Source organism: Lissotriton helveticus, chromosome 6 (genome assembly GCF_964261635.1).
Source record: "Lissotriton helveticus chromosome 6, aLisHel1.1, whole genome shotgun sequence".
Taxonomy (NCBI): domain Eukaryota; kingdom Metazoa; phylum Chordata; class Amphibia; order Caudata; family Salamandridae; genus Lissotriton; species Lissotriton helveticus.
Genome location: NC_136067.1, coordinates 2,075,848,872 through 2,075,862,927, shown reverse-complemented (window position 1 = coordinate 2,075,862,927; position 14,056 = coordinate 2,075,848,872). Strand labels below are relative to the sequence as shown.

Here is a 14,056-nt window from a genome sequence, read left to right as displayed (position 1 = left end):
TATTTCTCCTAGTTTTTGCAAAAAGCCTTGGTTTGTTTATGTTCAGGAAGGTGACCCTTCCTGCAGATCAACAATCTTTAAAAAAAAATTACATTTTGTAACTTCCATGTGTACTGCATTATGCAGCACACATAGAAGTGACAAAATGACATTTCAAGATTGTTTATGTGCAGGAAGGGGGACCTTCCTGTACAATAAACAATCTTCCCCTGTTAAGTGTAGCGCCAGCGCAGGGGAAAGGCAGGGCTGCACCACATTCTTGTAAATATGGGGCAACCCCAGTGGCGGTTTTCCCATGGGGGCGTTTGGGCGCCGCCCCCCCTGCTTTCTTGCCGTGCGAGAAGGCAGAAACAAATGGTAGTTATTTATAACTACCATTTGTTTCTGCCTTCTCGCACGTCGAGAAAGCAGAACTAACTTCCTGGTTTAGAGTGGGTGTTGTTCGAGGGCAGGGGGAGTGGCTTGGGGGAGTGGCTTGCCCACTGTTGGTAATACTGACTGACTGGGCTGTCTGAGGCCGCCCAAACAGACAGTATTAACAATAGTGGGAAAGCCACTCCCCCAAGCCACTCCCCCTGCCCTCGAGTAACACCACCCACTCACTCTCCCCTGTTCTCTCTGTATGCATACAGAGAGAACATGACATAGCCTTGGGCAGCCGGCCACACCAATCAAGAACGAGGCAAGGGGCGGGAGGCTGCCTGCCGCGCCGCCTTCCTGATGACGTGCTCCTGCAGGACTTGAAATCGAGGACGGCGGGATTCGGGATGGAGTCTCGGACGGTGAGTTTACTTTTTTATTTTATATATTTTTCGTTTCCAAACCCCTCCCGCCTCCCCCCTCATCCCTTCGCGAGTGGGACCCCATTTCCGACCCCCACTCCCCCCCACCCGCCCGTAATGCCGGCCGCGACTGTGTGAAGTCTAGTTTGCAAATGAAAATCTAATTTATGGCTTTATTACTTGTTTGGAAATCTGCAGTATGCTCTGGCATTCCCCTTCTGCACACTGCTCTAGAGCACGGCTGTGTTCAAGGTGCACTTTGCAGTCAGAGAAAGGTAAATAAAATGCAGAGTTCTGTGTTTAAATAAGGCCAGTAGTTTGCCAAAAGAGTTTGCGTGATATTTTCCAGTCTTTGGAAAAAACAAAATTCTCCTGGGCCTCTTGTTTGTTTGGTGTGTGTTTACTCTGCCTCTGAAGTCTGAACTCTTTCAGTGTTACCAGAGGGTGTTGTAGCTGCTCCCGCATCCCTATTTGAGTCATCTTTCAGCAAAAGCAAACCAAGACCCACGGTTAGTATCTGAAAGGGAAGAAATAATCAAGGTCAAAGGGCTTCACTGCAGATTTCTTATGCAGGTTTATCCTTGTGTTTGTTTAACAGAGGACAACCGTTAACTGAATACTTGCTGCGTGCTTGTATCATAGGGCCGGGGACGTCTAGTCTGGCTTAATTATTATACATGAAAAATATGTTTGAAAAATGATGCTGCCATACATGCCAAAATAAAGCTATTTTCATTTAATACAGGTTGACTCAAAATGAAAGATGTTACCAGTAAACCAGCTGAAATAGTAAAATTGTTTTAAATTAATGCGATGTCCGATGTAGGATTTATAATCTGACAGCATGGATCTGGCTACCTTCATGTTATAGTCGCTGCATTGTATTTTATTAAAGCTTCCTGTTACCCATGTTAGCAAATGTACACAGACTGTACAAGGCAGTGCTGTACTGACTGTCTAGGTGTGCAGTAGGAGAGGAGACATTGTGTACACTGCCAGTGCTGCATCAGCGTTGAAAGTGTTCAGTGTTGAGTGTGAACTTGTATGTTCAGTGAGAAAATGCATACACAGTTGTTCCAAAGATGCTAGGGTGTCCCGGGCTGCTTTTGAGCATAGTGCTGTGAGGGGAGTGAACAGCGCTGTGGGGGGGTGCTGTATGCCCGGTGGTGTGAGGGGTCTGATAGCATGCACATGTGTTGTGAGAAGATTAAAAGTTCACAGTGTTGCACTGTTGTGCATGCAATGATGTTTCGGGATTGATGCTTACAGTGGTATCCCTGGTGACTGTGCACGGTACTGTGTAAGGAGTGCCAGTCTACTCTGCCCTAGAAGGCCCTACACCAGCATTGTCAAACATCCATCTGTGTGTAGGATACTGTATCGAGGTTGGCCTTGTGCACAAAGCTGCACAGAGGCTGGGCATGTGCACAACAATGCTTTACCAGAATTTTACGCCTCACCACTTTCAAATGTCACCAGCCGCCACTGTGCAACCCTGTGTTTCTGAAGTGGCTGAGTGTGTTGTTAAGCCATGAAGGCTAACGACACTCTCCGCCACTTCTGCTGTATTTTATATTGGAAGAATTTGCAAGAAAACGAAAAAAGTTAATGGAAAGGTTGATGCTGCATCTCCGTGACTAACTTTTCGATGGTTGGTTTTATTTTGCAGTACGAGGCTCTTGCTCCTGCCAGGGCCAGACTTATATATCACTATATATTGAATTGTATTAGCTTTTTAAAGAATAGTAAATGAAGACCTGACAATGCACCAGAATACAACAATCTTTCTGGGGGTTCTTCAATGAATCCCTCACTGTCACCCTCCAACAGTGCCTCTCATCTCTCCATAGCCCCTCTGTCACATGTATTTCATTTGTCGTATAGCATCTCTCTTACCACTGTGGGATGTCAGAGCACTTTACATCACACACATATAGAGACAGTGTATCATACATGTAAATCAGTGTATAGCAAATGTTACATAAGGCAAAGGGGACTACAAAGTGTAGGGTTTACAGGCCATCTATACTGGTAGGTATTTTTACAGAGTGCTTGGTCTGGAGAAGCACAAACCCAGGATTCAGAACATACCACAGTGGTTAGCATTAACTTTAACAATAACAATGTATTTCCACCCAAATAAGCCTTTTTAGACTGGGAAAAAACATAAGTCACTAACTTGTACCTTGCAAGCAGCTGTTTGATGACAGTTTATAGGCCACTCTGCCACATTACGATTGTCACTTATGAACTGCACTGTAACAAAAGAATCTCTCTGAGAAAAGCAGTAACCCACTGACCTATTCATAAAAAATACTGCTTTTTAAAATGCACGGTACACGTTTTTTGAAGTAGGCATATTAAACCTCTGTGCCAGGGACGTTTCTAGGTGTTTTGCCGCCACAGGCGAGAATTGAAAAAAGCAGCCCCCTCCTGTGTCAAATTTTTTTTCCTTTTAAATTTATAGCAAAAGCACAGAACAGTATTGCAACAAGTCTGGGAAAAGTCACAGGATTTGCCTCCCTGGGCACATCCTGCTCTTGCGCTCTGCTGGGGTCAGGGATTTGTGTACAAAACAGCTGCAATTTGAACCCAATGCACGTAGTTACCAAGTGGAGCCCCAGGGCTAATAAACCCTACATGGCTTGGAGGGGGCAGTGAGAGGAGGGGGTGAAGTTGACCTAAATATGTACCAAATGCTCAGAAACACTTGTTAAACACAAATGAAGGACCATCAAATATAAACTTTATGTAACTGACATTAACTCCAAATTGTTTCAAACAGAAGTCCTAGCTGTGGAGCGCAATCAGATTAGGCATGTCTGCTTCCTCTGGATCGGGCAGGTGCATTTTATAGATCTGTCCATTTCAGCTGGCCCCCCACTCCAAAATAGCGCCCGTGAGGATTGCAGCTTTGAGCTACCTGTGCCAGGGCGGGAGTGAGCCCTACTATAATTTTCTGAGCACCTTCAGAGTCACATGGAAGGGCCTAAAGCGAGGCCAGATTTGTACCCAATGCATGTTTACTTTTGCAGTTTTTTAAAGGCAAACTCGACCCAAAGGTATCAGAGCGCTTTAAATGAGCGCCACTTATGTTACACAATGACCCATTCATTTTTGGTAGGCACTGGGAGGTTACGTGATTTGCCCAGAATCACAGGATGTTCAGCCGACACGGAGGCTCGAACCTTTTTCCCAGCTCCTATGTTGGCATCTCTGGCCCTTACCCCATATCCTCTCCCCTTGGCAACAGGAGCAGAGCTAAAAAGGTGGAGACGTTGATCCAAAAATAAAACAACTGATCAGAAGCACATTTTCAAGACAAAGCCGTTAAAAATAACATTTCTGGTTGAAATAAACTTCATATTGTTTACCACAGAAGCTCTAGGCGGCGGTAAGAAATTAATCCTGTCTCTAGTGCTTTCTCAGGACCGGGCACACCCATCTTCTGCAGCGTTGCTCGTGCTCAATTAGATAAGTCAAAGCTGCCACTGCACTAAACTCTCATCTCTCTCCAGCAGGGACATTATTCACTGACGTTATCTTCCTGACACTTTTAGTGTTCTTTGAAAACTGCTAATTAAACATTATACTTTGCAGTGCTTTCAACTGCTGCCTGCGGACCCCCTGGGAATGTGCCAGGGACCCCTGGGGGCCCGCGTACCACAGTTTGGGAAACACTGCTCTAGAATGACCATGAGTAGTAATGCTTGATTGACATACACAGGATGTTAGGAAATACAGATGTATTAGTTCATTAGCAGAGCAAATTATTGCTACAAATACAAGCATTCACAAAGCCAATAGTTCTTGCTATCTTGACCATGTGACTTGCCAATGTCTTCTGCCGATGGTCTGCAGTATCTGTTAAAATAAACAAGCATTAGCAAAGCCAATAGGTCTGACCTTTGTAAAAGCTATTGGAATTTATTAAACGCACAGCTACCCCAAATGGGGTGTCCCAGTGCTAAAGCAGACAGAGAGCAGGGCGAGTGAATGCACAAAGGCTAGTCATTTCGACAAGAAAGCCAGGTTTTGAGGGACTTGCAGAACTCTTGTTCAGACTGAATCAAGCATAAATGAGAGGGTAACTTATTCCAGCATTTAGTGGCGCCCACCTCAAAGGATTTACCTCCCATTCTGGCTTTCAAGAACCGAGGGGTGGTGAGGAAGTGTTTGTTGTTGGACCTTAAGGATCTGGATTGTTGATAAGGACGACGTCTCCTCCTTAGGTAGGCCGGCCCTGCACAAAGACGGGTACAACAGACTGGCCAAAGCAGTAAAATGGGGACAAAAGAGTCAAAGCAATTAACAGGAACAATAACAACAGGGAAATAAGCAAATGTGGAGGAAGCAATAGAGTGCAAAAAAGCAAGCAAAAGGACAGAAATGGGGAGGGAAAGAGGAGGAAGTTGCCAAGGTGGAATTTTGAGGCAGATGATTGGGTACGAAAGGACCTTAGACTGGTTGGAGGACAAAACTAAGGTAAGTGGGAGCTGATGCCTAGGCTTTGAAGGCATAGGCCTTGAAGGAATTCAACCCACTCAATTGAGCTGAGCTATAGCATAGCACAGCACAGCACTTTGAGCTTACAGTGTATTTCTGCTTCCAGCTACTTCTAGCTAGCTCTGAAAGCTTTTCATGTTTTCTGGATGGCATAGCAGATCCTTTTTGAGGTCTTTTTTCATGGACCTTTTTGAGGTTTTTGCTGACCAGTTAAACTTATTTCAGCACAGTTGTTTAGCACTTTTTCTATGTAGCCCTATTTTAATTAATTATGCAATACTAATAAGCTGCACTAACTTAGTATTTATACCACTGGACTGTATTTTTAGGAGCTGCAAATATGTTTTTCTGTGTACTTTTATGAGTATGTCAACCAAAATAAAGTTCCTAATGATGATAACCACAATGTCCTGCAGGCCCAAGCTGGCAAAAAGCCTCTCTTTGCAAACCTGAGTGTCCGGTCAATAGCGCTCCGTGACCACATACAGGGAAGCCCATGTAGCAGCCTTGCAAATGCGTAGTACGGACTCATCCCAACATTGTGGCATCAGCTTTGGTCATGTTGGAATGAGCACAGACTTTCAACAGGCTACTTTTTGGCCAATGCATAACAGATCTTAATGACAGTATGCACCAGAGGAAGATGGTTCTCTTCTGCACAGCCTGGCCTTTTTAACTCCAGAAAACTCTACAAAGAGCTGATCACCCATACTGTGTTCTTTGGTAAGATCTTAATATAAGCTCAGCGCACTCTTGAGGTCAGAGACATAGAATTTCTGCCCTCTTTAGTGTGGTGAGAAAGTGCATGGAATGCCAACAAGGTGATGTTCAGACTGACATGGAACAGAGTCGCAATCTTAAGCAAGAAAGATGGCCATCTCCGTAAAAGAAGCTTATCTGGAAAGAAGGTGGCGCACAGCAAATTCAGACAAACAGCCTGAAGCGTACTCACATGCCGAAGTTAAGGCGACAAGGAACGCTATGATGCGGCTTAAAGGATGTGCACATCAGGAATAAAAGGATCAAATAAAAATTCCAATGTGTCATAAATGTCCAGTATTTGTAAAGCGCAAACAGTTACCCGAAGGTGTCAAGGCGCTGGGGGCCGTCGAGAAGATTAAGCAAGCTATTGCCCAGAGTCACATGGTGCTGGGCAGACCCCTGCCGCCGGAGCCGGGGATCGAACCGTGATACCCAGCGTCCAGCGTCAGTTGCCTTGGCCGCTGCACCACAACTCTTCCTCTTCTTCATGACAAAGGAAGAGGCAGAAAACAAATCTTTAAAAAAACAAAAAACTGGAGAATGAACAAGGAAGGCGGATTCAGCGGCCAGAAAAAATTTGAAAAAGCTGAAAGGTGTCCTTTAACAATGCCTAAAGCAAAGCCTTGCCAGACTAGAGCTAAAACTAATAACAAAACATCAGATAACTTTGCCTGGAGAGGATCTATTTGCCGATTGCTGCACCAAGACAGGAATTAGTCTGGCATTATCAGGCGTATACAGTTTTTGTCAAGGGTTCTCTGACTGCCAATATGGCATCAACTACCTCCGGAGGAAGGTCAAATCTGGTCAGCTGTTGCAGTTCAATCTCCAAGCATGAAGGTGGAGATTGCGAAGGCCCTGGTACAGAACTGTGCCTGCTGCTGTGACAGTAGGTCCTCCAAGAGAGACAGCCTGATTGGAGGACCGATACTTAAGCCTACAAGTTCTGGAAACCATACACTCTGTGCCCAATCCAGAGACACAAGGATGACTTGGTCTGATATCTTCTTGAGAACTTGGGGCAAGATTGGTCTAGCCGGTAAGGCATATGGGAGTCCTGAATTCCACTAAAGGCGATTGCATCTCCAAGCACAAGACGTCTTGGAAACTCCAAGTGCTGACATTGTGAATTCTTGATGGTGGCGAAGAGATCGAGCCAAGGTTCTTCATGTTCACGAAAGAGATCTTGCACCACCTCCAGGTGTAAATGCTACTCGCGATCCACTAGACAAAGACGACTCAAAATCAGCTCAATTGAGTTCAATGAGCCTGCCAGGTGGTTTCCCACCAGGAAAATTCTTTAGGGTTCCAGCCATTTCCAGAGGCCCAGGCTTCCTTGTACAGGGTTGGTGATCCTATTCCACCCTCTTTATTGCAGTACCGCATGGTAGTGGTGTCATCCATGATGACTTGAACCAGCCTTCTCTTGATGGTTGGAGGAAAAGCTATCAATGCCAAGCAAATGGCCCTCAGCTCCAGAAAGTTGATATGGAACATGGAACCCCTCTAGAGACTTGAGCCTTCGGCTCTCCACCTCTCCCAGAAGGCCAACCAAAGCCAGAAGAGATACATTGGTCACTACTGTGAGCTGTAGGTGTGGAAAGAAGAGGGGTCTTGCACAGACCCAATCGCACTCCACAAAGTTCCACTGATGATCTTTTGAAGGCTTCACCTGGTGGGCTCAGAATCAACTACACTAAACTTCAGTACTGAGACTGAAAGATCAGGATCTTAGTCTTTCCTGGTGTAAAGGTACAAAACAGAACAGCGTTCAGAATGGGTCCAATGAAGGGGAACGTCTGAAGGGTCATTGTTACATTGATAGTGAATTCTAAAAATGACAGGGCGTTCACTGTAGTCTGGAGGTAGCCGAGGACTGTCTGGGGAGAGCCCACCTTCAACAGCCAGTCATTGAGGTAGGTGAAGACTGGCACCCCTGATCTCCCAAAGTTTAGACATACTGCAAGTCTCCAAGATCAAGGCCAGGCAAGACCTGGGCCACAGAAAGCATTTTGAAGTTCTCTTTCCGGAGGAAGGTGTTTAAAGGACGCCTGTCTCAAATAGGATGAAGGGACCCGGTTCTTCTTGGGCATCAGAAAGCACAGGTAAAAACAAGCACATCCTATCTCTGGTAAAAAATACCCTCTCAATAGACACTTTGGCCAAAAGGGCTTGCACTTCCTGCTCCAAGATTGACAGATGGTCCTCCATTAATCACTGGGGGAAATTGGAATGTGCAGTGGCCACAGAATAAAAGGTACAGCATACTCTTTCCGAATATTCTGCAGTACCCACCTGTCCAAAGTAAGGAATGCCCTACCTGGCAGCGTTCTACAGATGCAGCCTCCCATCACAGGCAAACTTAATGGGTTTGGCAGCTGGAGCTGCAGCAGTGATGGTAGTGGACTGGGTAACGACAGTGACTGCGGGGGTGGTGTTCACCACAGTAAACTGTGAAACTGTTGTGCACCTAGTGGAGGTTGGTTTTGGCTGATGGTATGGGGTACCTTTGCTGCAGCCCTGAAAGCAGCGGCAGGATTGAAGTGGCTGGTAAGGTGTGGCAGATGAGCGGAGGGAGCATGCTGTTCTCTTGCTCTCCTTAAACTGCGTGAGTGCTTAGTCTGCCCTGTCCCAAACATGTGAGTCTCATCGAACGGCATGTCCAAGATGAATGCAGTCAACCGTGATGGCGAATGGCAAAACTAGAGCTAATGGCCCACCCCTTGTGATACAACCATCTTGTATGGCCTGTGCGAGGACCAGTCAGAGATCATTGGGCACACCTGGGAGAACCTAAGCCACAGAGTCCCAAAGTGCATGAGAATAGCATCCGAGAAGGCAGCTGGCATTCTCTCACCTGAACGCAAAGCTGGTGGCTGAGATAACCTTCTTGCTGATTGTCTCATCTTCTTTTGGATACCTTTTGTGGGTAGTCATAGGGAAGTTGTTGGGATTTGTCTTGTTTGCAGATGCCTGCAGCACCAAGCTTTCAGGTGAGGGGTGATAAGACAATGTTGGGTCTGCGTTGCCAGGCTGTGGCGTCGAGCAATTTGGCCTTTGATCGGGTGGTCAGAGCAAGGTTTGGACCATTTCATTAATAAAGTTACAGCATGAGACTCAGTAGATGTTTGCGTTAGCTCTTCCGTAAGTACATTGGTCTTGGCCTCCATGGTGGAGGACTGGAGGTCAAGGACTTCAGCCACCCCATACATAACCACATCAAAGGAAGTGCTCTCCTCAGTAGCAGGGCCAGGGGTGAGGTAAGACCTGACTAAGGAGAGGTATCATTGCCAGCAGCCTCCTGCAGGTCATCATACCAATTTTCCTTATGGCTAGGCTAGGTTGGCTAATTTCATCACCCAAATTGTAATCGTTATACAAATCAGTGCCGAACAGGGAGTGGAGGGTGTGCGGTTGTTATTGTGGAGGTAGAACAAGTGGAGAAATAGGAGCTTTAACAGAAGGCGGGAGTTACTATGATCGAGGTCAGACCGGCGCCTCATTTTTTGGCATTGACAGAGTCGCCATCAATGCACTGGGAATCAGTGAAGACCATGACACCGTAGGTGAAGTCAAGAGAGGAACCAGAGTTAGCTCTGTTATGGGATCAGAGGTACCAACATTCACAGAGAGCAAACCCACCGGCATTAGCCTAGGTTGAGACCCTCTTGGCTCTGTGCGGCCTGCAGGCTCTACCAAGGGAGTCAGTTAGCATAAGAATTGGAGCATGGTCTTGCAGAACTCTCCAATCTCCTTTTGGAGTAGTGGATGGCCCCGGAAATTCTGTTTGTGCCAGAACAAATTGCAGCGTCAACTCTGCAGTCAAATGACTTTGGGAGTGAGACTGTATGGTGCGGCCTTTGTGCCGTCTCAGGGAAGTGAGTAGCGGACTTACAGAAAGATTTGGATGGAGAAGAAGACTGAACAAAAGAATGATTTTGATGACTTTTAAGTCTTGAATGGGACCCGGTTCAATTTTGAACTGGTCTTGTTGCAGAGTCTCTCAGTGCTTGGCAATGTAGAGTGTTGCCTTGAGGTCTTCAGTGGTTTAGTGATGCACAGTCACTACAGGCCTTAGACTTGCAGCTTGACCCCAGGCACCACGTGCAAATTTGGTGAGGATCTATCACAGACATTTCTTTACAACAGCTTTTACAAGGCATACCTGTTGTTTTGGGAGGAGATATGTCCCTGTATACTGTAAAACAATTTTTTGATTGAGGAAAGGGTTTCAAAGAGACAAGAGGTAGCTCCATATCAGCATCTTGTGGTGCAAAATGAAAGGAACTGTTGTCAGTGCGCTGGAGTGCAAGAATATATAGGATCTGCACACCATTTCGGTAGTGGAACGGCATATTTGCAGAGGCGCATGGCGCGGCCGACCAACGCAAGGAGATACTACTGAAAATGTTTAAGTATTCAATCTCATGCCAGGGGAATATTCATAGGTGAGAAATCTGCGGCTCGTAGTCTCGATCAGAAAGAGTTTGATAAAAAGACCACTGACATAGGCACGGAAGCCAGGATAAAGGAGAGAAGTGGCAGGCACTGTTTTCATGCCTGCGATATTTCTTCAGGAAATATAACACTAGGCAAATTTCTCTATTTCATTGATATCATGTAGCAAAATGTTTTAATCAATGGATACAATTTTTTCGACTGGATGCCTGGCATTAGTGCGCTTCTCTTCATTGATAGGCAAAAGGGTTGGTTGACAATACTGAGGGGATGGGGAGGCACTCCAATAATGCTCTGGGAGCCAGGAGTCTGGTAGCATTTGTGATCCTGCGGTGAGAGCTATGCACACAAGCAGTCAGAGAAAGAGCCCTGAAAGCTCTGAAAGACGTGCCTGTGCTGTGACCTCCCCGCCTGTGCCTCTGACAGCACTTATAGCCAATAGAGTACGAGTAGTGAGGTAGCAATTACTGATAACCAGAAATCCAAAGCCAGGCCTGTTACCGCTCTGCGGTGCTTCTGCATTTGTCTGGGGCCGCAGTATATAAGGAGCAGCTGGATTCTTTCATCTAAGGGAACCAAACAGCCTCTGCTTGGTTGTTTATTTGCTGGTGTGTCCCTTTCTCAGACACCATGTGAAAGAGTAAGTCAGCTACTGATATGCATATATGGCTTTGATCCAAAGCATCGTCCACTCTGAACATACAAAAACGTGATGTTTTCATAATCCTAAATACAGTACCATTTATTTACTCAATGACAGTGCAATGTACACATTTCAAATGTAGTAATGAAGGTAACATGCAGTATGTTTTAAAATGTTTCTAATTGAGACAGATGTATGCTCAATACTTAAGTTTCAAAGATACATGCAACATACCATAGAGGAAATTGCATTGCAACGTTCTTTCCACATTTAAATCTGTTGTACAATAATTATATTATCACAGAGCACTCAATCAGACTGAACAGTGAAGCAGCACGCCAACAAAAATATAACATGACCTCAAAAACCAATACACTACATCAAACATTAGTGGATGTATCCCTGATTGCTGATGAGTTTGAAGTAAAAATATTAACATTAAGAGATTGATGATTCTTAAAATTTTGTTTTCTTTAATTTGTATTTCTTCATTGCTTGGCAGGTATATCCTTGAACATGGTGGCAGCTTGAGAAATACGTTTACCTGTATAGACTTATGACGTTTGCAGAGTGTATTACGCATACTGATCCCAGATCAGGGTGGAAAGGTTATAGGGTTTTTTTGGGGTGGGGGTGGAGTTTTATATAGCGCGGATTTGACTCAAAAGACTGATGGGCATATATGACATTTTTTGACTGAGGGCAGCAATACCTTAAGCCAGCCCAGCATTGCATGCATCACAACAACATCTCTGTCCATAAGCACTCATTCAGTAAAAATAGGCTGTGACATAATGCACAGATCAGGGCCTGTCCATCAATCCACCCTGTGCAACTGCCCAAAACCACCATATCCTAGAGTTCGAACCAGCCAGCAATTACAGAGCCAATATGTGTTTTTGCCTGACGTGTGGAATTATAAAGCTGTTAAACCAACTCAACCAAAAAAAACAACTCACTCAAAAGAAAACCTGTAACTGAAAGTGAGGGCACGGTGGAGAGACCAAGGCAGGGCTCGGATTTTCACACACCACTGGATTAGTAGTACAGTGAGGTCTCTACCAGATCAGAAAGAGCGGGGAAAAACATGTTGCAAGGATTTCAAATACGGGAAAACCTTACAAAAGAAGCTGCAAAAAGGTCCTTTTGTGGCTTCTTTGGTAGGCAGTGGGATAGCTGTCACAGTACGTTGATGCACCTCATGTCCTTACTCATGATATGAAGATGTTGGATGTTTTGGCATTGAAGCAATCATATGTTTATCGAGTTGCGCAGAGCCATCTTTATCTCCTTGTTCCTCAGACTGTAGACAATGGGATTCCAGAGTGGAGGTCCAATTGTGTAAAATACAGAGATCATTTTTGCATCATTTGGAGGGATGTTCTGTGTTGGTTTCATGTACATGAATAGTGCAGTGACGTACATAACAGAGACATTGATCAGATGGGAGACACAAGTGGAGAAGGCTTTTTGTCTGCCTTCGAAAGAGCGGATTTTAAGGATGGTAGCAGTAATGTGAACATAGGAGAGGAGAATGATAAAAAATGGAATTAATACAATGATGATCACAGCCACAAAGAAGACAATCTCTACAATAAATGTGTCTGCGCATGCCATCTTTATGATAGTTACAAGTTCACAAACGAAATGGTTAAGAACATTGCGACCACATAATGGTAACACCAGAGTCATAGCTATCACTGGGATTGGCAATAGGATGGCATTTACCCAGGAAGCAACTACCATTTTTGTACAAGTCAGTGGGTTCATTATGTTTGTGTAATGCAGTGGGAAGCAAATGGCCACATAGCGATCAAAAGCCATGACGGACAGAACAACACTCTCTGTACAAGCCAAAACCAAGTAAGCATATATATGAGCTGCACATCCAGCGAGGCTGATGATCCATCTTTTCATAAAGAGATGAGCCAATGTGTTGGGGATGAAGATGGTTGAGTAGAAAAGGTCCAGGAATGACAGGTTGACTATGAAGAAGTACATAGGCTTATGGAGGCGAGGCTCATTGATGCACACGATTATCAGTGTAATATTTCCACTGATAGTGAACAAGTATATAATGAGGAATACCACAAAGATCAGTATTTTCATTTGTGGATCATCAGTTAGTCCCAGGAGTATGAACTCAGATACATGGCTTCCGTTCCACTTATCCATTTTAGACCATTCGTCTTACCTGTAGGAAATACAAGTATTTGCAATAATTAGAAATATTCAGTGTACTCTAAATGAGTTAATTATTTATATTTTTGTAAACCAATGAAGCTCAGAAGGGTGTATGAAATACAGATTTTGGATTTTCTTTGCCTTTTTACCCACCTAGATTATTGAGCTGTTTGTCCTTTGGCCTAAAGGCCTAGGAGAAACCCTCCCTCACATCATCAGTGGGAGAGAACGCATTGTTGCTTTCGCTTCCCGCACCCTCAACAATTCAGCAAGGAACTATTCCGTCACAGAGAGGGAAGCTCTGGCCTGCTTTTGGGCGATTAAACATTTTAAATTCTACCTGTGGGTGATAAACTTCACTGTTCGCACCGATCACAAGCCCCTCATTTACATGTTCAGTTCTAAAGGCTCAGCTAACATTACACCTAGGGTAGCTAGATGGATATTAGGCCTGCAAAGCTTCGTTTTTAAACTTGAATATGTCGCGGGCGACATCAGCACCGCAGCTGACTTCCTTTCAGGTGGAGGACAGCAATGTGAGCAATTACAATGAGCTGTACAATCTGGTTACAATAGAAGGAAGGAAAATTTTAACAACTCTAAACGAGATGAGATACGAAAATTAAATACCATTATGATTCTTTTTGACCTGGCTGAACATATATTCTCAAACACATATTTTATCAAGTAAATAATAGTCATAGAATATTGAATAATAGTC

The 14,056-nt window shown here is 44.7% G+C and overlaps 1 protein-coding gene across 1 annotated transcript; it reads right to left on the bottom strand.

Moving 5' to 3' along the window:
- Nucleotides 1-12,402: 12,402 nt before the first annotated feature.
- On the bottom strand, nt 12,403-13,326 carry LOC144763002 (olfactory receptor 2G3-like). The gene has a single exon (XM_078648315.1). The coding sequence runs from the start codon at nt 13,324-13,326 to the stop codon at nt 12,403-12,405; it is 924 nt and encodes a 307-aa protein (XP_078504441.1).
- Nucleotides 13,327-14,056: the final 730 nt, after the last annotated feature.

What these genes read in the sequence shown, in the direction of transcription:
- LOC144763002 (XM_078648315.1), bottom strand. Translation starts at nt 13,326, where the DNA reads ATGGATAAGTGGAACGGAAGCCATGTATCTGAGTTCATACTCCTGGGA.